At 40.7% G+C, this 23604-nt stretch overlaps 1 protein-coding gene across 2 annotated transcripts in view; it reads right to left on the reverse strand.

Moving 5' to 3' along the window:
* The window catches only part of LOC126248444 (uncharacterized), a 474060-nt gene that overhangs the window by 117568 nt on the left and 332888 nt on the right, over positions 1 to 23604 (reverse strand). For both annotated transcript variants that reach the window (XM_049949424.1, XM_049949422.1), the window contains exon 4: positions 15829 to 15958. In XM_049949424.1, coding sequence (XP_049805381.1) covers positions 15829 to 15958 — 130 coding nt within the window. The remainder of the gene's footprint in view (positions 1 to 15828; positions 15959 to 23604) is intronic.

A 23604-nucleotide genomic window follows, 5' to 3' on the forward strand; every position in this document is an offset into this window, starting at 1 on the left:
ATCAGGGATAAGTTAAAAACCAGCCCAACTCAATTCTCAATGACAGTTTCACTTTTATGCTTTTCAGCTCTTATTACTGCCATCTGGTTTCATTTCAAGTTTCATATAACATATTGCTTACTGTATTTTACCCATGCTACATTGAGAATTTCAAAGCATATTACAGTCGACATCTTGGGTTGTCGGGTGTTCTGCCGGATATCAGCGTCATACTTGCACGATATTTCGGTCACGTAGCTCGTAACCTTCATCAGGTGCGACCTGAGACCGCTCCTCGAGTGGACCTGGTCCAGTATTTATGCCTATGGCCTTCCCCCTCCACCAACGGCTGCAGGCACTTCCTCTGTGGTCCGTGCCCATTCCCTGCGACCTGCTGGAGCGTTGCTGCTCCATTTTCCGTATGCTGCGGTTCTAGGTGTTCCCTCTGCGATCCGCGCCCACCAGACCCGCTCCTGGGGGTATTGTCAAGACCTTTCTCTAAGTCCACAAATGTTATAAACTTAGGTTTGCCTTTCTATAACCTAATCTCTGAGAAAATCATGAGGTCAGTATTGCCTTGTATGTTCCTTCTCTTATCTGGAACCCAAAGTGTTGGCTTCTACCAGCTTTTCCATTCTTCTGCAAATGGTTCACATTAGTATTTTCCAACCATGAATTTACTGGTGGTTTGGTAATAATCCACCTGTCAGCACATGCTTTTTTTGGAATTGGAAATATTACATTATCCTAGAAGTCTGATGGTATTTTCCTTGTCTCAAATACCTTGCCCAACAGGTGGGACAGATTTGTCATGACTGGCTCTTCCAAGGATACCATTGTTTCTGAGGGAATCTGGTCTACTTCTGGGGTCTCATTTTCGCTTAGGTCTTTCAGGGCTCTATCAAATTATTCTCTCAATATCATATCTCCCATCTCATGTTCACCTAATTCCTCTTCTCTTTCTGTAACACTGTCATCAAGTTCATTTTCCTTGCAGAGGCCCTGCATGTATTTCTCCTACTTTTAAGTTCTCCCTTATTTGCATAGTGATGGCTTTATACCTGTCCTCTTTGATATTTATGAAGCTACTTCTCTTTTCTCCTAAGAACTTTTTTCAATTTTGGTGTAGGCAGGACCTATCTTTCCTCTAGTTATATATGCTTCTCTATCCTTGCATATATTTTCTATCCATTCCTGCTTAATCCTTTGGGGCTTTTTTATATAGTTTTTGGACATGTGTATCCCTTTCTCCTGCTTCATTCAGTACATTTTTATATCATCTCCTTTCATCAATTAATTTAACCAAGGATTTATACTAGTCCTTGGCTATTTACCTATTTGATCCTCTGCTGCCTTAACTATTTAATTTCTAAAAGCTACCCATTCCTTTCCTCCTCCACTCCTTCCAAGTTAACAATTTACATTATGTAATCAAAAGTATCCGGACACCACCAAAAACATACTTTTTTATATTAGGTGCCAGGTACTCCACATCAGAAAACTAAATAGTCATTAGATATCTTGAGAGAGCAGAACTCACAAACTTCAAATGTGGTCAGGTGATTCCGTGTCACTTGTATCATACATCTGTATGCAAGATTTCCACACTCCTAAACATACCTAGGTCCACTGTTTCTGATGTGATAGCGAAGTGGAAATGAGAAGGGACACATACAGCACAAAAGCATACAGGCTGACCTCATCTGTTGACTGACAGAGACCCCTGACAATTGAAGAGGGTCATAGTGTGTAATAGACAGATATCTGTCCAGAGAATCACACAGGAATTCCATACTGCATCAGGATCCACTGCAAGTACTATGACAGTTAGGTGGGAGGTGAGAAAACTTGTGTTTCATAGTCAAGCAGCTGCTCATAAGCCACACATTATGCTGGTAAATGCCAAATGACACATTGCTTGGTGTAAGGAGCGTAAACAATGGACAACTGAATAGTGAAAAAATGTCATGTGGATTGACGAACCATGGTACACAGTGTGGCGATCCGATTTCAGGGTGTGGTTATGGGGAATGCCCGGAGAACGTCATCTGCCAGTGTGTGTAGTGCCAGTGTGTGTAGTGCCAGTAGTAAAATATGGAGTCGGTGGTGTTACGGTGTGGTCCCATTTTTCATGGAGTGGGCTTGTATGCCTTGTTGATTTGAATGGTACTAACACAGCACAGGCCTACATTGATGTTTTAAGCACCTTCTTCCTTCCCACTGTTGAAGAGCTCTTCAGGGTGGCAATTGCATCTTCCAACATGATCAAGCATCTGTTCATAATGCACAGCCCGTAACTGAGTAATTACACGACAAGAATATCCCTGCAATGGGCTCACCTGCACAGAGTCCTGACCTGAATCCTATGGAACACCTTTGGGATATTTTGCAAATCTGACTTCATGCCAAGCCTCACCGACTGACATTGATATCTCTCCTCAGTGCAGCACCCCCATGAAGAATGGGCTACCATTCCCAAGAAACCATCCAGCACCTAATTGAAGATATGCCTGTGAGAGTGGAAGCTGTCATCAAGGCTAAGGGTGGGCCAACATGTTGAATTCTAGCATTACAGATGGAGGGTGCCATGAACTTTTAAGTCATTTTCAGCCAGGTGGCGGAATACTTTTGATCACATAGTGTAATTATAGACCAAACGTGGCTTCAATTCAAAGAAATAGTATCATCAGCAGTTGAGAGATTTATACCAAATAAATTAACAAATGATGGAGCTGATCCTCCTTGGTACACAAAACTGGTCAGAACACTGTTGCAGAAACAACAAAACAAACATGCCAAATTTAAACAGTCACAAAATCCCCAAGATTGGTGATCTTTTACAGAAGTTTGAAATTTAGTGGGGACTTCAATGTGAGATGCTTATAATAGTTTCCACAATGAAACTTGGTCTCAAAACCTGGTAGAAAATCCAAAAAGGTTCTGGGCATATGTGGAGAATACTAGTGGCAAGACACAATCAATGCCTTCTCTACACAATAGCAATAGAGATACTATTGAAGACAGTGCTGCCAAAGCATAGTTACTAAACATAGCCTTCCAAAATGCCTTCACAAAAGAAGACAAAGTAAATATTACAGAATTCGAATCAAGAACATCTGCCAACATGAGTAACATAGAAGTAGGTATCCTTTGAGTACTGAAGCAACTTAAATCACTTAATAAAAGCAAATCTTCTGTTCCAGACGGGTATACCAATTCAGTTCCTTTCAGAGTATGCTTATGCAATAGTTCCATACTTAACAATCATATACAACTGTTCGCTTGACAAAAGATCTGTACCCAATGACTGTAAAGTTGCACAGATAACACCAATATTGGAGAAAGGTAGTATGAGTAATTCACTAAATTACAGGCCCACATCATTAACGTCAATATGAAGCAGGATTTTGGAACATGTATCATGTCTGAACATTATGAATTACGTTGAAGGAAAAGGTCTATTGACACACTGTCAACATGGACTTAGAAAACATTGTTCTTGTGAAACACAACTAGCTCTTTACTCACATGAAATGTTGAGTGCTACTGACAAGGGATTTCAGATAGATTCTGCATTTCTGGATTTCCAGAAGGCTTTTGACACTGCACCATGCAAGCACTTTGTATTGAAATTGCATGCTTATAGAGTATCAACTCAGTTATGTGACTGGATTTTCGATTTCCTGTCAGAGAGGTCACAGTTCTTGGTAATTGACAGAAGGTCATTGAGTAAAACAGAAGTGATTTCTGGCATTCCCCTAGGTAGTGTTATAGCCCCTTTGCTGTTCCTTATCTACATAAATGATTTGGGAGACAATCCGAGCAGCTGTCTTAGGTTGTTTGCAGATGACACTGTCATTTATCAACAAGTAAAGTCATCAGAAGATAAAAACAAATTGCAAAAAGCTTAGGAAATGTATCTACATGGTGCGGAATTTGGCTATTGACCTTAAATAATGAAAAGTGTGAGGTCATCCATTAAACTTCGGTTACACGATAAATCAGTCAAATCTAAAGCTCATAAATTCAATGAAATACCTAGGAATTACAACTACAAACAACTTAAATTGGTAGTAACACACAGAAAATGTTGTAGGGAAGGCTAACCAAAGACTGCATTTTACTGGCAGGACACTTATAAAATGTAACAAACCTACTAAGGAAACTACATATACTACCCTTGTCCGTCCTCTTTTAGAATGCTGCTGTGTGATGTTGGTTTCTTACCAGATAGGAATGACAGAGTACATTGGTACATTGAAAAAGTTCAAAGAAGGGCAGAGTTTTTTTGTATTATCATGAAATAGGGCAGAGAGTGTCACTGAAATGATACAGGATTTTGGTGGACATCATTAAAAAAGAAGGTGTTTTTCTTTGCGGCGGAACCTTCTCACGAAATTCCAATCACCAACTTTCTCCTTCAAATGTGAAAATATTTTGGTGACGCTGACCTACATATGGAGAAATGCTCACCACAATAAAATAAAGAAAATCAGGGCTCGTATGGAAAGATAGAAGTGTTTGTTCTTTCCGTACTATATATGAGATTGGAATAATGGAGAATTATGAACCTGGTTCAATGAACCCTCTGCCAGGCACTTAAATGTGATTTACGGAGTATTCTTGTAGATGTAAATGTAGAAGGGAGAATATGAGCAAAGGAGCAAGTAGGGTGAGGGCTGAGCCGGACCACCAATCACAAACAGCCACTGCCTGTTTTGGGTAGAGGAGGCAACAAGTTACCCTGCCAACCCCTCAATGGGTTGACAAGGCTGAGGTGCCCTTCCTTAGAGAGACTGACAAAAAAAAAAAAAAAACCTTCAGTAATAGACCGTAAATCCAGGTCAGCCATTGAGGCATCATCTGCTAACACCAGAAATATTAAGAGCCTGCTAAAGGGTGGCTGGGATAGGACAGTCCAACAAAATGTGAGCTATCATCAGACAGACACCATAACAACAGTGGGGTTGATCCTTGTGACAGAGGTGGTGACTGTGAGTCAGCCAAGTATGGCCAATGCAGAGCCAGTAAAGGATGGTGAGTCCTTGCAAGAGGTCCACATGGAGGACGACCTCAAATTTGTGGTCTCCTTCATCATGTGTAGGTTTGCTTGGCAAAGTCAGAGTATGCCACTCTGTATTCCAAATCCTTCGAACTTGATAGCATTATATTGATTGAAGATCTGGTTCCAGAATGCTGATCTCAAGAGACTGCTTGTCTGTAGCCAATTTGGCCAGCCTGTCAATTTCATTCCCCAGGATCCCAATGTAAACCAGGGTCCAGAAAGCACCCACATTGTTTAAAGGCAAAAAGGGAATGCTGGATGTTAAGGGCCTAGGGATGGTGAATGAAATACTGATTAAGAGGTTCTAAACTGCTCAAAGAGATGCTACAGATGAGAAAGGGCTCACCAGTGCAGGAACAGGTATGCCTAAGAGCACGAGAGATAGCTACCAACTCTGCAGTGATAACACTGTAGTCATAGGCCAAGCAGTGGAGTTCATTACATCCCACATGAATGCAAGCAAATCCAGCATGTCCAGCAACCATCAAGCCATTAGATTACCTCTGAACCCTGAAACACCAAGAACAAAGAGTCCAGACACAAATAAGGTGCAAGTTTATCCTGGGCAATTTTACAACCCACTCCCCCTCCCAATTCCCACCCCTTCATGATGCACCCAGATACCCTCCAAGTAGAACAAATCTGGTGAAACCCAGATGTATGGCAGCCCTAGATGTCCCAGATGGAAAATTAAAGTGAGATGAAATATTACGTTGTGTGTGAGACATTCTTTACTTTTCACTTATTTTTCTATAAAACAATTTGAAGCACGCTTGCTTAAATAGTTACCTGCAGTCCTCAGTTGGCAGAAACAGGCAAAAATCTAAAGCCATCAGTTGAATAGCATATTTGCTTCATTTCCCACTTGCCAGCATTTCAGATCCTACAATACCATATGGAAGTTGTAGGCAATACCTCTCAGTAGCAATCATTTATTTATGTTGCTACTTGGACAAAATTACATTGTGACATTTAGTGTCAAGCTGAGGAAAGGCCTCCTCCTTGTAGGCAGAAGACAGGAACATGTGGGGCGGGAGAACACTCATACTTCTCCTAGTTCACTCTTAAACAGACCTCTTTTTTGGGGGAGGGAGCGTTTTTGTGCCCCTGTGCCTGCAACCTTCATGGGTGCCAAACTTGCCGTCACATCAGAACAGCCTTGCCTGGGATTAGTATCCTGTCATCAAGAAATTATATTTACTACTTCCATGTCAAATTTTACTAGAAAATTAATTAATATTTCATCACTATGTCAGTATGTAAAAAGTGTTAGTCAACATAATTCCACACTGCACCTTAAAACAGTTGACAGTCTTATAGTTACCAACTGTTCACTGTGTGATTCTGCAGACTCACCTACAAAGGAAGAATGAAGACAGTGTTTTTACTGACAGACTGTTGGTCAAGTAGGGCAAATGTCTCATGCTGCCATGCATAGCTTGTATTGCCAGGCCTTATGGGATGTGAAATAGCTGGGCACCTACCAATGGGTACATAAAAGAAGCAGAAGAATGCACCTACCAAGTTTTATTCCAGTTTCTGCAACTAAGGTAAGGCAGTAAAAGTGTAGATAGGAACAATATTTAGATGCACTGATGAAAAACTATGCCATAAAGGGCAGTGCTTAACATGCCTCAAGCAGCTGTGTTAGTATTGTGAGACAGGAAGGTGAGCTAGATGCAGACTGAATCCATGTGATGGATTAAAAACGGTTTGTCTGATACACCAGCTACTTTGAGTGCAGTTTTTGAAGAGTTTCCGATGCCTGTTGAGGCAAATTCTGTGCTAGAGCCCAGTCTCCACCCCAGAAAATACAATACACAAATGGTTAAAATACAATAACATATAGAATAAAGTATACTCAGTTTGCACAGAGAAAACACACCCAGCACCCCTTCCTTAGAGTAATTGGCAAGTTTGATGACAAAATGGGCACCCAAGCAGGAAGATAGAATAAAACAAATTTACCACATCATGTGAACTGCGGAACATAAATGACAGGATAAAAACTAGAAAAGAGAATGTTTTATGTCACTTGCTACACTAATTAATAAAATAATTACAACAGAATTCTACTAAAGGGCCTAATTTAAAAGTTTTGTTTTTGAAAATGGAATGACAAGCAGTATGAAGATTTGTGTGACAGTGAACTTTCAGTGGAAGTATGGAAACACATTTAGTTCTTCATGTTTTACTTACAGATTTCCAAAGGAATCAATGCCACATTAATCTGTAGAATTCTGAAAAATTGCATATTTATTCAAATCATATAAATGACTCAGACTGCAGAATAGCAATTGGTTTCTTTTTCCAGATTTCATAAACTATATTGCAGTCTTAACTTTCTGAGCATTCCTGTTACTTATGGTGGATATTAATGTGGTCAGGCTGGTAGATATGGAAATATTTTGAAAACTTATCATTTAACATTGGCTTCACTGGTTCCCTCAGGACTGTCAACAGTGACACAATCTGACTAGTCAAAAAATGAGCACATAATGACTGTCTGCATACTGAGTTAAGAGGTAAGACTGACAACCATCGTTTCTTTCATTGTGAAAGATCTTCTCTAGTGTTCCTTCATCATAAAAATATCACAGGGGTGCTCTGCTTTCGTTATCAAGATGGCACCATCTACAAGGGTGTTCTTAAGTGTAATGACTCAAATTTTTATGTGAAAACTCTTAAAGATTTTTTAAGTAAAACAAACATTATTAACATTATACATCTTTATTCTTCATTTCTACATATTTATATCTCAAAATATGTCACCCTGATGATGAACTCATTTCTCCAAATGAGTGATCAGTTTGTCGATACCTTCACTGTAGAATGTTTGAATTTGTTCACAGAGCCACAACCTCATCTATACTTGCACTGCTGCTCCAGTATCAAAGTAAAATCCTTGAAGGCATTCTTTAAATTTCAAAACTATCAAAGCTCTGTCACACATTTTGCAGTTAGCATCATTGTTTCCTTTTTCTATAAGTATGAACATCTCAATGTCACACATTATTGATATTGAGATAGTCATCACCATACACAGCTTTCAGTGTTCTACGTATTTCAGTCAGAGGCACATTTTCTGCAGTTAGAAAACTTTTTTACAGTGTGCTGTTTCTAATGCACTGATATAGTTGTATTACACACTGTCAAATTACAAGCTACAATTTAGAGTGTTCTAGTGGAAAAGGGTTGCAACTTGTATCAGCAAAGCCAGAAAGTTGGCCAAGTAATGTGCATTACATGTAATACCACAACCAATATTCAGAACAGAATAAAATATTTGGAGTCATTGCTTTTCAGCAGACCCTAATATGCTTCATTATATTTTAAGGTCAAACATAGTGCACCTTATATTTAAGGTTAGCAAGATGTATTATTCTGGTACTTTGGTGTGTGCTTAGGTCAATGCCCAGCCATTACATGTCTTTTTATGGCAATATATGTAGGTTCTGCATAACTGAGGGACATAAGGGCCTCATTAGCAAAGAGATTCTCAGCAAGTCCATGTTTATCCAGCTTCACTGTTGATGAATCTCCTAAGAAACACAGGAATCAGTTGCCAACTCTATGAACACCAGTGGTTTTTCAGATGTAATGTTGAATTAGCTCAATAAATTTACATTACAGTCTCTTGTACTCTTGATGGAATCCTCATCATGTAAGATGTGACAGTAAGGAAGTAACATGCACCATCATCCTTAATCACCATATGGCATTATTGCATCTTCTTAGATTTATACTGCAGTACTAATTTCCTGACACAAGAGTTGCTGTTTATAATCTCCATGGACTACATTGTGTCAAGAGTGCTTCCTGTCCTGCCGCTAACCACTAACATCAAATTCAGTGACATTATCACGAGAAAACTCCAGTGTTCCAGTTTCTCCTGTTACATAGCCTAAATTTTCTATTTCACTGTCACAAAATTAATTAATCAATACCATACTAATACTATACGGCATAAGCAAATGAAAATAAGCGCAGCAGACTAATTTTCATGTCAAACAATTGTTCACTTCAGATACTATTTGAATAGTAAAAATGGCAGCATTAAGTCTTTGAACAAGATCCTGAATGTGGGCTTTCTACGACAGTGTACTATCTATCTGGGCACTTAGAAATTTGAACTGTCCAGTTTCACTTATCATATGCCCATTTTGTGAAATTAAAACTTCAGGTTTTGTTAAATTGTGTGTTAGAAACAGTAAAGACTGAGTCTTGCTGTCATTTAGCATTAGTTTATTTCCTACAAGCCATGAACTTAGGTCATGAACTGCAGTATTTGAAACCAAGTCAATGCTACACACAACAAACTTTACTATCAAGCTGGTCTCATCAGCAAACAGAAATATTTAAGAGTTACCCATAATACTAGAGGGCACTACTCACTGAGACAGGATGTATTAGAACACAGCCAAGGGAGACATGATTAATAAAATGGAGAGTTCTGATAACTGCTGCCAGCTCTACCATAAACACACTACTTGTTCTTGGCAGTGAATGATGTTCTATACCTCCAGGAGATGTAAGAGCATATACCAAGTCATCCACAACTTTAGAGCAATCAGTGTAAAAGATAGTAGCACCCTGGAACTCTTGAAGAATTGGGCATAACAGATGATGGAAGGTCATGGAGGTGAAGGACTTCAGGACCTGGGAAGATGGTGGTACTAGTCCATGGTCTGGGCACCACTGAAGGAGGAGTACATGAGAAAACATAGAGAGAACAAATGAGGAAGTGGAGATGGATATCTTGGCAGAGGTAAACTAGGCACACTCCAACTGATAGACCCACCCGAGGGCAAGTATCAGGACGATGCTACCCCCTGTATGTAAAGAGAATGGGATACATGGGAATATCAGGGAATTGTTGAATGGTGATTGAATAGGAGACAAAGAGCTGACACCATTGAATTTTAAGGGCAAGATCCCTGTTTCAGCATGGAAACTGGCTGTGGGACTAGTATGAAAGCTACCAGTGGCCAGACACATCATGACGGTGTATTAGGTCTAACAGCTTAAAAGCTGGAGCTGCCAAGCCATAAACCTGGCAACCGTAGCTCAGTCAGGATGAAGTCAGGACCTGGTAAAAATGGATAAGAGCAGCATGATCCACATCCCCAAGGTGTGTGGGTAAGGAAGCAGAGAGCATTAAGCTTCTACATACAACTAGTCTTCAGGTAACAAATATGGGGTATCCAGGTCAGCTTTTCATCAAGAAGGAGATCCAACATCCACGTGCTGTGTACCTCCTCAGTAGAGTTTTGGGTCAGGATGGCAGGAATGCATGTCCCATGGTTTTCTTAGAAGAGAATTGGAAACCATGGGAAAGAGTGTAAGCAGAGGCACATCAATGGCATCTTGGAGCTAGTGTTCAGCCGAGTCTACTGAGGGGGAGCTGTGCCAAACACAAAAATCATCAACATGCAATGCAGGGATGACCAGCAGCCCCATAGTGATCAGTAATTCATTAATGGCAATGAGGAAAAGAGTGACACTCAACACAGAGCCCTGTGGGGAACTGAGAAGTGCTGAATATAACTTGTAACAGGTGGTGGGATGAATGAAAACTGGTAGGTAGCCTTGAAAGCCCCTGTCATGAAGGGTGAGTAAAGTGTGATGATGCCAAGCAATGTCATACACCTTATACAGGTCTAAAAAGATTACAACAAGATGTAAGCTATTGAGAGAGATTGTGTTCATGACTGACTTACACATTGGTTCAACTATGCTATCTCACCATTGTGAGGTAAAGGCACTGTGCAGCCAAAGACAGTTCAACATCCTGAGGAGATGTTGCCTTTGGGGAATATTCAGGTGTTGGATCATGTGATTGTGAATTGAATCAGGGCCTGGGGCTGTGTAGTGGACTGATGTCTGAGTCTGAAGTAGTTCCTGGTCAGTGAAGGGTCCATTAAGGAATTCAGCTTGGTGGGGAGTGAAATGCAAAGAAATGTCTTCAAGTTGTTGATTCTACAGTAGAAAAGTAGCCAGACAGGAAGATAATGGTGATACTGTCACAAAGGTGGGTCACAGGGTGTTCTGCAAAACTGATGAATCAGTACATAGACCACCCTCTAGTACAAGACCCAGAAAAGCTGTTGATATTGGCTGACCAGAATACCATGGAGCTTGGCTCACAGCTGAGAGTAAGAGGCATTTGTCCCCAGAGAGGAGACGTAGCACTCACAGCATTCCTTCTTACTGGGTTTGATTAAATAGCAAGCCTTAGCCCGAAGTAACTTAGAAGTTATAAGGTTGGTCTTTGAAGAATAGTGTTTGAATCACTGCAGGGCTCATCGATGATTCTGAATAGCTATTGCAATGTCTTTGGTCCACCATGGCACCAAGTCATGGTGGGGGGGGGGGGGGAGGGGAAAGTGGGGAAGGAGAGGGGCAGGGGGAAGGGGGAGCTTTAGAAGGAGAACAGCAGTTTCAGCAGTGTGGATGCTCACTTCTGTGTAGTATTTCATCAATGCACTTCAACAGTGAGGCAGTGAATGTTAACAGCAGAGGCATACAAAGGCCAGTTGGCTCTGTCAAGTGCCCAGTGTTGTAGTTGGTCTGTCTGGGTGTGCCAGAGAAATGACTGGATCACCAGGAAAAGACCATTGTCACAAAGGTCTTCACGCAGTGACTAATGTAGTGAACTGGGGATGAGGCTGTTCGATTTATAGCTGAAAATTTGCTATGGGCAGCCCTGAAGTTGGTCGGAAAACTATACTTCAGGAGGCACAGATCATGGTCTACAATCATCTGGTCAATTAGAGAGCCCCTGCCAGATGAAGAAGTAGTACTCCCCCCACAGGGGGTGGTGTGCACTGAAGCCATAGAAAACAGGGTGGGGGGGGGGGATATTTTTGATTAATGTGATCAGTTCAATATAAGTAAGGGGCCTGCTTGGAGGCAGGTAAACCTTGCAACTGGTTATTACTAAGGTGGTTTGCATCTGCAACACAATTGCCTTCAATAAGATACAAAGGGAATCCATTCACCAATGACTTCTGCAAGATCCGAAGTACAGACCCCTCCATATGTCCTCTTGGGACCAGCACGGTTATAACAGACTGCACAATGCACAATAACCATGGAGAATTCAGGACTGGTGGCCAGTGAAGTGCAATTCAGGGAGAGCAATGCAAACCACAGTATCACAAGGTGGTGGTGTTCCGATAGGTGACAGTAGGACCCATTACAATTTCACTGAATGATCACATGACTGGTGGCCAGGTTAAGCATGAAGGAGCCAGTAGGGTCACTCACTTCACAGGATCATGGCCTGTCACCAGTGAGGATATAACCACATCCACAAACATCAGCTCAGAATCCTACTGTATGGAGGTATCTGGTACCTACAGGGCCTCTGAAAGCACTTTGACCCATTTCTTCTTTTTCTTTGTCTTCTAGTTAACCTTTGGTGGGCAAGGTTGATTCAAGGGGCTATCCATATTGAGCACAGGGACAGATGATGAGTGGACAGCCATAGGATACACAGGCCATGGCTCCTTGAGCAATTGTTTAATGTCAGACCTCTGAGCTGGTTGTTACCAGGAAGCCCGGTCACCAACAGATGCCAAAGATGGAGAATGCTTCTTCAGTCAGGTGTGGGAAGAGGGGAGGGGGGGGGGGGGGGAAATCGCATGAGAGGAGAATGGTGGGAGACCTGGTTTGAGGAACGTTGAGATTGGGGGTGGCGCAGGAAGGGGGGGGGGGGGCTAGGGTAATTGACTGTCATATCCACAGGATGTAGGTCTGCAAATTTATTCTTTGTCTCAGTATATGAGACACAGTCAATGAATTGGTACTCTTGTATCTTCTGTTGTTTCATGAAAACTGGACACACTGGTGATAGTGGAGGGTTATATTCCAAATAACTGACAGAAAAAGGCATACATTCACAAAGATTATCTTCATGAAGTAATCATCCACTGCTGCCACATTTTGGTTCACCATGCAATGGGATTACTTATAGCCAAAGCATAAACATCAGAAGCACAACACAGATAGTGGGACATGTGGTTTCTCATCACACCTGTGCTCTATGACCTTAAACTACTCCAGGAGGACATTCCCTCTAAAGACTAAGATAAAGACACCTTTATCCGCAATGATTACCCTTTTTTTAAATTTGTATGTTTGTCAAAATGTATGCCTCACTGCTGAAAATTAGTCCACAGTTCCTCATCTGTATGGTGTTTATGATCTCTGTCCAAGATTATACCTCAGCCCATGCCCAAAGTTTCATGTGCAGCAATGGTCACAGGTATCTCTTGCCTAGATAATCACATACTGAAGAGCAGTAGATCAAGCAGCAAAGAAAGTTTTAAGTAATAACAAACCATTTCATATTTTCCCCAGAGACTCAACTTCCCCAAATTTGTCTTCAATATTTTGACAAAAATCATGGCTCCATTGCAGTAAATATCTCCCCATTATTCAGAGTACAGACCAAATATTGGGTGAAGTATTTTGCTCTCAAACATCTGGCTTGATCTTCTTCCCCCAGCCTAGCAAGGGAAGGGAAGGGAAGGGAAGGGAAGGGAAGGGAAGGGAAGGGAAGGGAAGGGAAGGGTAGGAAACCTTGTGGTGTCAGCCCCAACAAGAGGACCATAAAGTTAAGAATGAAAATTTGCAGAATGCTGGATGAAAAGAAAATGTGTGTCCAAAACCAAAACTAGATCTGAGCACAATCAGTACCAAGAACATCATCCAATGGAAAGGCAGAGAGGAAAAAAGAATAGTAGAAGGATACACTTGTAGCATGGTAAAGGAAGAAGTGCTGCAAGGGTTGGGGCACCATGGTGACCGAGCACAGACTCACAAAAGAGATTTGAGCCCTGTGGAGAATTTACTTTTAATTTTACTTGTGATGGCCAGTTATGTGGTGTTCTTTAGGCTATATCCTTCTGTAGCAGCTGTAACATCACTAACTTTGCCATCTCTCTGTTAAAATATTTTGAATGAAGCATGAGAAGGTCCTACACTCCTTTACCCCTCTGCATTAGCTAGCTTCATAAAACACGCAAATCTGGACAATATCAGTATGTAATTGAATCCCTGTGATATTACTTTTTGTTAGATTGAAAACTTCGTTAAACCTATTCAGCAGTTTCAAAAGCAAATGGTCTTTCTGCAACTCCATCAAACTGCCCCTATCTTGCATTAATTTAGTTGACTGTAGACATTTTCAATGTCAAAAATTGGACAACAAAGGTGGAACACTGTATACTCAACCAAATGATGAACGAAGGTTAGTCCTGTTGACTGGAGGCAATCACTGTCGTACAGTCAACCAGATAGTAGGTGGCCAATGCTGCATAGGGGATAGGTCCCAGAGAATTCTAGAAAAGAAGTGTTTCAGAAATTGGCAGTCAGCCAACAATCAAGTCGAGAAACTTTTTTAGAAGAAATTCTTTTCATTGGCATGTTAGGAGATGACAAATTGTTACTGCTCTTTGATTAGACACCAATTTATAAAATACAAACACCATGTCGTACACAGAACTTACTGAATGCAGCAGTGGAATGCCTGAACTGGCACAGAAAAATTGCCACAGTTGACAGATTTTGCCAGCTTGCGCAGATTGATGGATTCATATAATGGTTACAGTAGTCAAGTTTAATGTCATGTTAGTGATTAACACCAACTTTTATAAAGGTTGCACCTAACTACTGTGCAATGCCTCAACTATATTATGAATGATTTCCTCTTTCTATTGTTTTTTGCATTTTTGATGTTTACTCTGATGACAACTATATCAAAAAACTTCCAAATTAGATTTAATTTACAGGTTTTTTTTTAAATTAGTGTAACTGAAATCCAGTGAAGTGAAGCTCTTGGTTTGAACACTATGGTGTTTTACCAGGCATGTTCCAACTGGAGGAGATATGCAATAGCCTCTCCCTAACATATGAATTTATTTACCCTGCCAGTTATAGTGGCCATACAATTTACCATGTACACGAAACTACAATGCTGCTTTTCATTTTTCACATTAATAAATCATTGTCAGTGGTGAAAGAAGTGGTAAATGAAAGAAAAATACTAAAATCAACTGAGAACTGGACTGTGGAATTTTGTTTTCTAGTTTGGTATTTACCCACTGTGCCACTGAGTCACACCCTATGCTTCTACAAACACTTTTTAACAAAACATTTAACTAATCAGCTTTTTTGTGTGTTCACAAGTTCTGTGAAATATAATCTGAATTTCTACCAACAGTTTAATAACAAATGGCTGTTTGTACCAGCTGCTAGAATTTACATGGTAAAATAAGACCAAATATTTTTCATAAATGAAACCTTAATTTCATTACCTAATTGACACATGTGGCATTCACTCATAACTATGTGTTCATAAGAACCTACAGGCTTTAGTCCAAAGAACTCAAGACTAATTGGAACCTGTAGTTTTTCTTACCATAAAAATTTGTACTTAGTATTATCATATACAGATGCAAATATGGAAACCAGCTATACAATAACTAGTACTGTAATTGGCACTGGCCGATACAAGTTCATCTTCACATGAAAATTAAAATCAGACCAAGAATGCTTAACCTCAAAATTAATTTTGAAAATTTCATTCATACTGAAGTACCATTGAAATCTGAGGATTCATCTCTTAACAAGTCAGAGATACAATTACAGCTGATTTCCCTCCTCCCCCCAAATGCCCTGATCCCCCCATTGGAACATTTATAGATGTATAACTTACACGTAGAGTGTTAGTGGCAAACTTATATGCTATGATTAAGAGTGAACAAATTAATACGTACTAGGGATAATCTCGCACATTTTTGTCACATATACTAGTCCCATCTTCAGAACAGTTCTTAACATCCTCTTTGGGAGTGAAATTCAGGGCCTTATCAGGAAATACAATATCTCCAGCAGATCTCCTGTCAACTGCAAACAGAAAATTTTTTCTATTTTATTTTCCAGGTATTTAAATAATGTGTGCAAGTATATTTTAATTACATTTATTAGTTTGAATTACATTCACGTAAATCAATTGCTACTTTATGTTTCTTATAGAGCATTCATGGTTTTTTTCAGCACAGAGTGACAAAGTACTTAGGGTGACTCTTGCGTTAGAGCTGCAATACTTATTATTAACTATGTAAGAGAAGGAAGAAGAGAGGGGTTGGCCAAGTTTAACATATTCTCTCTATTTTTATATCTATATGCTTAGGATGAAAACTATCTGGAAGACACAGAGGACTCTGTATTACATTATTAAGTTATACCTTCTTTAGTTAGGCCCTGTAATTTCAATTTGTAATGAATGAGTGTTGCACATTGCATGTAGATCCCAATTAAGTTTTTCACTGATAAACTAAATAGGAATTTTTTGCCAATTGCTGTACAGAAATGTTAAGTAATAAACATGTATATAAAAATGAAATGAACATTCTGTTCAAGGCAATTATTATTGTTATGGATCTCCCATTTGCAGGAATACTAGTTTTCTCTGCCTGTCTACACTGAAATATTGCTGTTTGTAGAAGACAGTAATTATAGACAATGGAAGTAGTATGTTGTAATAGTTAAATCACTGGAGGCATCTTCAGGAGACAGATATAAGACAAGAACTAACAGACACTGAATTTCATATGTTGGACTTGTCTCTGCAACACAGAAGTTTGTCTAGCAAGCCTCATGAGCCCAGAAGTTGGTACTGGAAGGGGAGAATAAGAGAGTTTAAGGATGCAGATGGAATTATCATGAACCACTGAAGCTGATAATGTCTTTTATGCAGGATATTCTGGCACTGGCTAATCAAATTGAACTGTGACCATATAAACAACCACTACCTATGAAACTAAACACCTGAGGCAGAATATTCCACCTCTTTTTTGCAAGTTCATTGGCTGCTGAGAACCTCCACTGTAAGATGGGTGATTGCCTTTACTCATTCCATTGCTTGTATTTTGCACAGCATTTTCCATCATCATATTAATTCACTCACCTTACATGGAGTAAAATGCCTTTCGGTTTCAGCTACTTACTAGAGCAAATTTACTTATTACAATGTAAGTGTGATGATGTCTACATTGAGAGAAGGAAACACACCCAAAACTATGTGTCACCTCTGATAATAATTAGATTAAAATGTAACTGAAGGATGTCAGAGACGCCAGTGAATGTTTCAGTTCTGTGAGCAGAATGAGTTGGCACATTGGTCAGACACTAGACTCTCATTTGGGAGGACAGCAGTTCAGATTCCCATCAGGCCATCCACATTTATCTTTCTTGTCATTTAGAAAAATCACTTAAGGCAAATTCTAGTATTATTCTGGAAAATACAGTTTGATTCCCTTCCTCAAGATTGAGCTCTCTGAGAATGATCATATCATTAAGGGATGTTCAGGTGAGAATCCTGTTTGCTAACTCTTGCTGTGTGATACTCACTTAGAGCACACTCAAAGTAGGGTGTGGCACACAAACCAATAGAATTAAAGTGCAAATGAATATATGTGGGGTAATTAGCAGTCTCTCAGCAGTCTGCATCACTGTGCTTAATTGAAGCCCAGTAGACTTTAGCACTGTGTGTCAACACCCCTGCAAAAGAAGCAGGAAAAAGTGTCAACTTCAGAAATCTATCATCATTGTGATATATTAACTACAAATCTGAATTGTTTTGGGAATTACGATCAACTAACAATATACAGGGTGTCCAGGCTTAGAGGTATACACAAACAAATGCTTATAATGAAAGAACTCAACATTTTATGTTGTTGGATAAATATGCTATCTATAGACATACTCTCCAAGATGTGATCCTCACCATTTCATTAAGAGCACTGAATCATATGGTGCATCCCCACATACTCCTGACAGTCAAAATGTTGACACCACAACAAAAGGTCTAGTGTGTGCTATGGTTAGCAGAGTTAAAATCTGTAACACGTATTCAGCAGTGTGCAAGAACAGAATGGAACATGAATCCTACCACACGTAAATCCATTTGAAAGTGGAGCAGAACCCTTTGAGAAATGGGAAGTTTTATTTAAAATGTGGAATACATCCTAAAACACATGCCAATGAAGGGACTTCGGAATATGTGCACAAAACATTTGCTGGACCCTCACATAAATCCATTAGACAAGCTAGTAGGGAACTAGCTGTCTTGTATTCGACAGTGCTTGACATAGTGCAGAAATGACTATTTCCAAGCTTACAAATTCCAACTTTTGCATCACATTAAGCCTGCAAGTCTCTGCAGATGATGTGATTTTGCTGTTGAAATTTTGCAACATACAGACAAAAACAATGACTACCTCAATGCAGTGCTGTTCAATGATGAATCTACCTTCCAAGTTAACCAACGTAACTGTCAAATATGGGAAAGTGAGACTCCAGGAGAAGTGACAGTCCAGAAGGGACACACCAAAAGATAATGTGTGTTTGGGATTACAAAAACATGATACGATTGATCCACTTTTTATTATGGAGTCTACAGTGGCAGGATACACCTCTGCAGGCATGTTGGCAAACTATGAAGTTCCAAAGATTCCTCCCAATTCCATTTTCCAACAAGATGGTGCCAATTCTACTATCATGGGGATGTTACCACATCCCTCGATGAGATGGTTCATATGCATTGAATCAGTAGGGAGGGGTGGGGGTTACATTGCCTGTCCCCATCAGTGTCCCAATCTGACTCTTCTGGATTTCAGAGCATTGTTACAGGACAAAGATTCTTGATGTAGCATATTTGAGACAACTGACATATGATATACACTGCTATAGAGGTCACAACATCTGCCATGCTTAGGAAAATGTGGTGAGAAATGGAGAACCATTTCAGTACCTGTCAAACCATAAATAGTGTCCACATAGAACTGTACCAACACGCATAAAAATTTTTGCATTCCTGTGAACAATGTTGGACAAATAAAGCTATAAATCTTTATAGGTATTGAAATATAAATGTTTTTGTATACCTCAGTTGCACAACCAACTTCATGCCATTAAGGAGACTAATAATGGCGTAACCTCCCAAAGCCGCAGAACCTTGCGGTGTAGCACTGAATGTAGGTCAGTTGCAGAGAAGCCGATCTTCATAAGCGCTTACTACTTAGCCTGTTTGGCCAGCCTGTGAGCAAGTTCGTTGCCTGGGATTACAACAAGACCTGGGGTCCAGACAAACACCACTGAATGACCAGACTGTTCCAGGGCATAGATGGACTCCTCGATGGTCACTATCAAAGGATGATGAGGGTAGCACGGGTTGAGAGCTTGTAGGCAACTCAAGGAGTCAGTACACAGGAGAAATGCCTCCCCAGGGCATCAACAGATGTGCTCAACAGCACGAGATATAGCCACCAGCTGAACAGTGAAAACACTGCAGCCATCGGGCAAGGAATGCTGTTCAGTATGTCCTCCATGGACATATGCAAAGCTGATGTCAGCATCATCCATCGAGCCTTCAGTGTAAACCACTTGGTGGTCTCGGTACATGTCAAGAATCAAGAGGAAGTGGCAGTGGAGAGCCACTGGGTTAACTGTGTCCTTAGGGTCATGTGAAAGGTCCAGGCGAAGCTGCGGTCTAGATGTACACCATGGAGGCGTACGTGAATGGACCTCAAGTATAGGTAGTAAACGCATGGACTCCAGTTCAGAAAGAAGGGATCGGACATGAACTGCAACTGGAAGCCCTGACCTGGGCCGCCAATGTGGGAGATGAGCTGATGGTGATTCAGATGTGCAGCTGCTATGCTCAAGCTCATAATGGAGAAACCCTCCTCCATGACCTGCATTTCAGTATCAAGATTTCAGCAAAGCAGTTCTTCATGATCAAAGTTGGGCTCAGGATCCACAGGAAGGCATGTATGGATGTAGGTCAGAATTGGATTTTGTGATTGTAACAAGACAAGAACAGAATCCAGTATTGTAGGTGGTGGGTTTATGTTCAGTAATAAGGTGAAACTTTGAGCCATTTAAAAGGAACATGAAATTTCTGGAGAGCATAGACTATGGTAAGCTCTGGCTCAGAGTGACAGATTTAGAGGCAAAAGCAACAGGTCGCTCAGAGCCATCAGCATATTGGTATATTGGTGTGCTAGGACTGCACCGAGACCCTACTGTGAAGTGTCAGTTGTCAAAACTATGTGCTAGTGTGAAGAGAACATACAGGGTGTTTCAAAAATGACTGGTATATTTGAAACGGCAATAAAAACTAAACGAGCAGCAATAGAAATACGCTGTTTGTTGCAATATGCTTGGGACAACAGTACATTTTCAGGCAGACAAACTTTCGAAATTACAGTAGTTACAATTTTCAACAACAGATGGCGCTGCGGTCTGGGAAACTCTATAGTACGATATTTTCCACATATCCACCATGCGTAGCAATAATATGGCGTAGTCTCTGAATGAAATTACCTGAAACCTTTGACAACGTGTCTGGCGGAATGGCTTCACATGCAGGTGAGATGTACTGCTTCAGCTGTACAATTGTTTCTGGATTCTGGCGGTACACCTGGTCTTTCAAGTGTCCCCACAGAAAGAAGTCACAGGGGTTCATGTCTGGCAAATAGGGAGGCCAATCCACGCCGTCTCCTGTATGTTTCGGATAGCCCAAAGCAATCACACGATCATCGAAATATTCATTCAGGAAATTAAAGACGTCGGCCGTGCGATGTGGCCGGGCACCATCTTGCATAAACCACGAGGTGTTCACAGTGTCATCTAAGGCAGTTTATACCGCCACAAATTCACGAAGAATGTTCAGATAGCGTGATGCAGTAATCGTTTCGGATCTGAAAAATGGGCCAATGATTCCTTTGGAAGAAATGGCGGCCCAGACCAGTACTTTTTGAGGATGCAGGGACGATGGGACTGCAACATGGGGCTTTTCGGTTCCCCATATGCGCCAGTTCTGTTTATTGATGACGCTGTCCAGGTAAAAATAAGCTTCGTCAGTAAACCAAATGCTGCCCACATGCATATCGCCATCATCAATCCTGTGAACTATATCGTTAGCGAATGTCTCTCGTGCAGCAATGGTAGCAGGGCTGAGGGGTTGCCGCGTTTGAATTTTGTATGGATAGAGGTGTAAACTCTGGCGCATGAAATGATACGTGGACGTTGGCGTCATTTGGACCGCAGCTGCAACACGGCGAACGGAAACCCGAGGCCGCTGTTGAACCACCTGCTGCACTAGCTGCGCATTGCCCTCTGTGGTTGCCGTACGCGGTCGCCCTACCTTTCCAGCACGTTCATCCGTCACGTTCCCAGTCCGTTGAAATTTTTCAAACAGATCCTTTATTGTATCGCTTTTCGGTCCTTTGGTTACATTAAACCTCCGTTGAAAACTTCGTCTTGTTGCAACAACACTGTGTTCTAGGCGGTGGAATTCAACACCAGAAAAATCCTCTGTTCTAAGGAATAAACCATGTTGTCTACAGCACACTTGCACGTTGTGAACAGCACACGCTTACAGCAGAAAGACGACGTACAGAATGGCGCACCCACAGACTGCGTTGTCTTCTATATCTTTCACATCACTTGCAGCGCCATCTGTTGTTGAAAATTGTAACTACTGTAATTTCAAAAGTTTGTCCACCTGAAAATGTACTGTTGTCCCAAGCATATTGCAACAAACGGTGTATTTCTATCGCTGCTCGTTTAGTTTTTATTGCCGTTTCAAATATACCGGTTATTTTTGAAACACCCTGTAGCTAAACAAGGGGCCAAGAGTAGTCTGGATTTCAACATTTGAAAATCACATTCACAGTCCAGGCTCCAGCAGAAAGGTTTCTTATATAACAATGTATGCAATGGGTGGCCCAATGTGGCTGCTCCTAGCAGGAATTTATGGTAGTAGGCTATATTATCTAGGAAGGTCTGTAGATCCTTTGTGGATGAGGGGGCAAGGCATAGACTTAAAAGTAGAGATGTGGTCTAGCACAGGGTGAACCCCATTATACAAGATCTTGAACCCCAAATAAACAATTGAAAGTTGAAGTGAGATTTTGTGAGGTTACATCATATGTCTGCAGGCTGAGAGACAGAACAAGTTTTTCAAGTGATCAGCCGTGTAGGAGCCCATGATAACAATATCATCTGGATAATTAATACAACCTGGGACAGGCCTGGTCAGTTGCTCTAAAAAAATCATCAGAAAATAGCAGGAGTGCTAGCCACACCAAAAGGAAGACACCAATACTGACAGAGATCAAAAGGAGTATTCCAAACCTGAACTTGCAAAGACTCTTCATCCACAGGAACCCGCAGATATGCTTCAGACAAATCAATTTTAGAAAATTTAGAAAAAAAAAATATACTTTCGCCAACAGGCACTCCTGGCATGGGAGAGGATAAATATCCATGATCAACTGCCCATTGACAGTAGTACTGGAGCCATCCGAGAGGTGAAATTTCCCGGACAGCTTCTTAACTACAGCAAGCGGAGATGACTATTCACTGGCCATAACAAATTACATCACCCTCAGTGATTGGAGTCTGTCCAATTCTGCTTTCACTTGATCTTTCAGGGTAACAGGAATAGGACACACATCACAAAAATGAGGCCAAGCCATGGATTTCAAAAAAACTTGAGCACAAAAAATTGTAGTACATCCTATACCTTAGGAACACAACTAAAAAAAAACCCTCACACAACTAAAAAAAAAAAGAACCCTCACACAGTGTTTCCGATTGAAAATACAGTTCCTGATCTGACAAGGTGAATTACATTGATGATAGAAAATCCAAATGCCTGAAATGCATCCATCCCAAACAAGTTGTCAACACTGGCATCAGCAACCATCAAAAATGTAAGGGAACAAACCACTGACTTAAGAGGCAGAGGCCAAAAATTGTCTCAGTAGTGTAATATTTTGTTTGTTATAGCTGAACAGCTTCTGCATGACCAGTGTCAATGGCAGAGAGCCTAAACTATCATATATTTGAGAATTCAATAATACCACCGCAGCACACAGAGGTGATGTGACCTTTCTTCTGGCAAGCATTACAAGTAGCCCACTGTTAGGGCATACTGAATATATGTGTTGAACAAAGCTGAAAGAACAAGGGGACACTGGTGCTGTGGCAGTCATGCCTCCCCTCCCCCCCCCCTCCCCCTCCCCCCCCCCCCCACACACACACACAAAGGTTAAAAAGGAGGGCAGACTGCCTCCCCCTGCTACCTCTCACTCATTAGTGTTGTTTGGTTCCAGCTAAAGTAGTTCACAACACTGTTCAGTATTTTCATTAAGTTCATCTGAACTGTAGATTCCCCTGTGAATATTAGGATTTGGAGTTACTGTAGCTATCTAGTATTACAACAATTTTTTGTAAATTATTTATAATTTATGAATAACATAAGTGAAATGGAACCCAGTAATCACCCTTTTGGTATACTGCAATTTCAGCATAAAAATATTATTTGAAGGCCACACCCATAATATAAAGTAATAAGAATTTTAAGAAAATAGGGTTAGCATTATATATGTAATATTTTTAAAAAAGCCTTAAATTATGGCATGCAAAGAAACCTTTTGTTAAACTGCCACATTCCACATCATTATAAAGTGTCATATTCA

The sequence above is a fragment of the Schistocerca nitens genome, chromosome 3 (genome assembly GCF_023898315.1).
Source record: "Schistocerca nitens isolate TAMUIC-IGC-003100 chromosome 3, iqSchNite1.1, whole genome shotgun sequence".
In the NCBI taxonomy this organism is placed as follows: Eukaryota; Metazoa; Arthropoda; class Insecta; order Orthoptera; family Acrididae; genus Schistocerca; species Schistocerca nitens.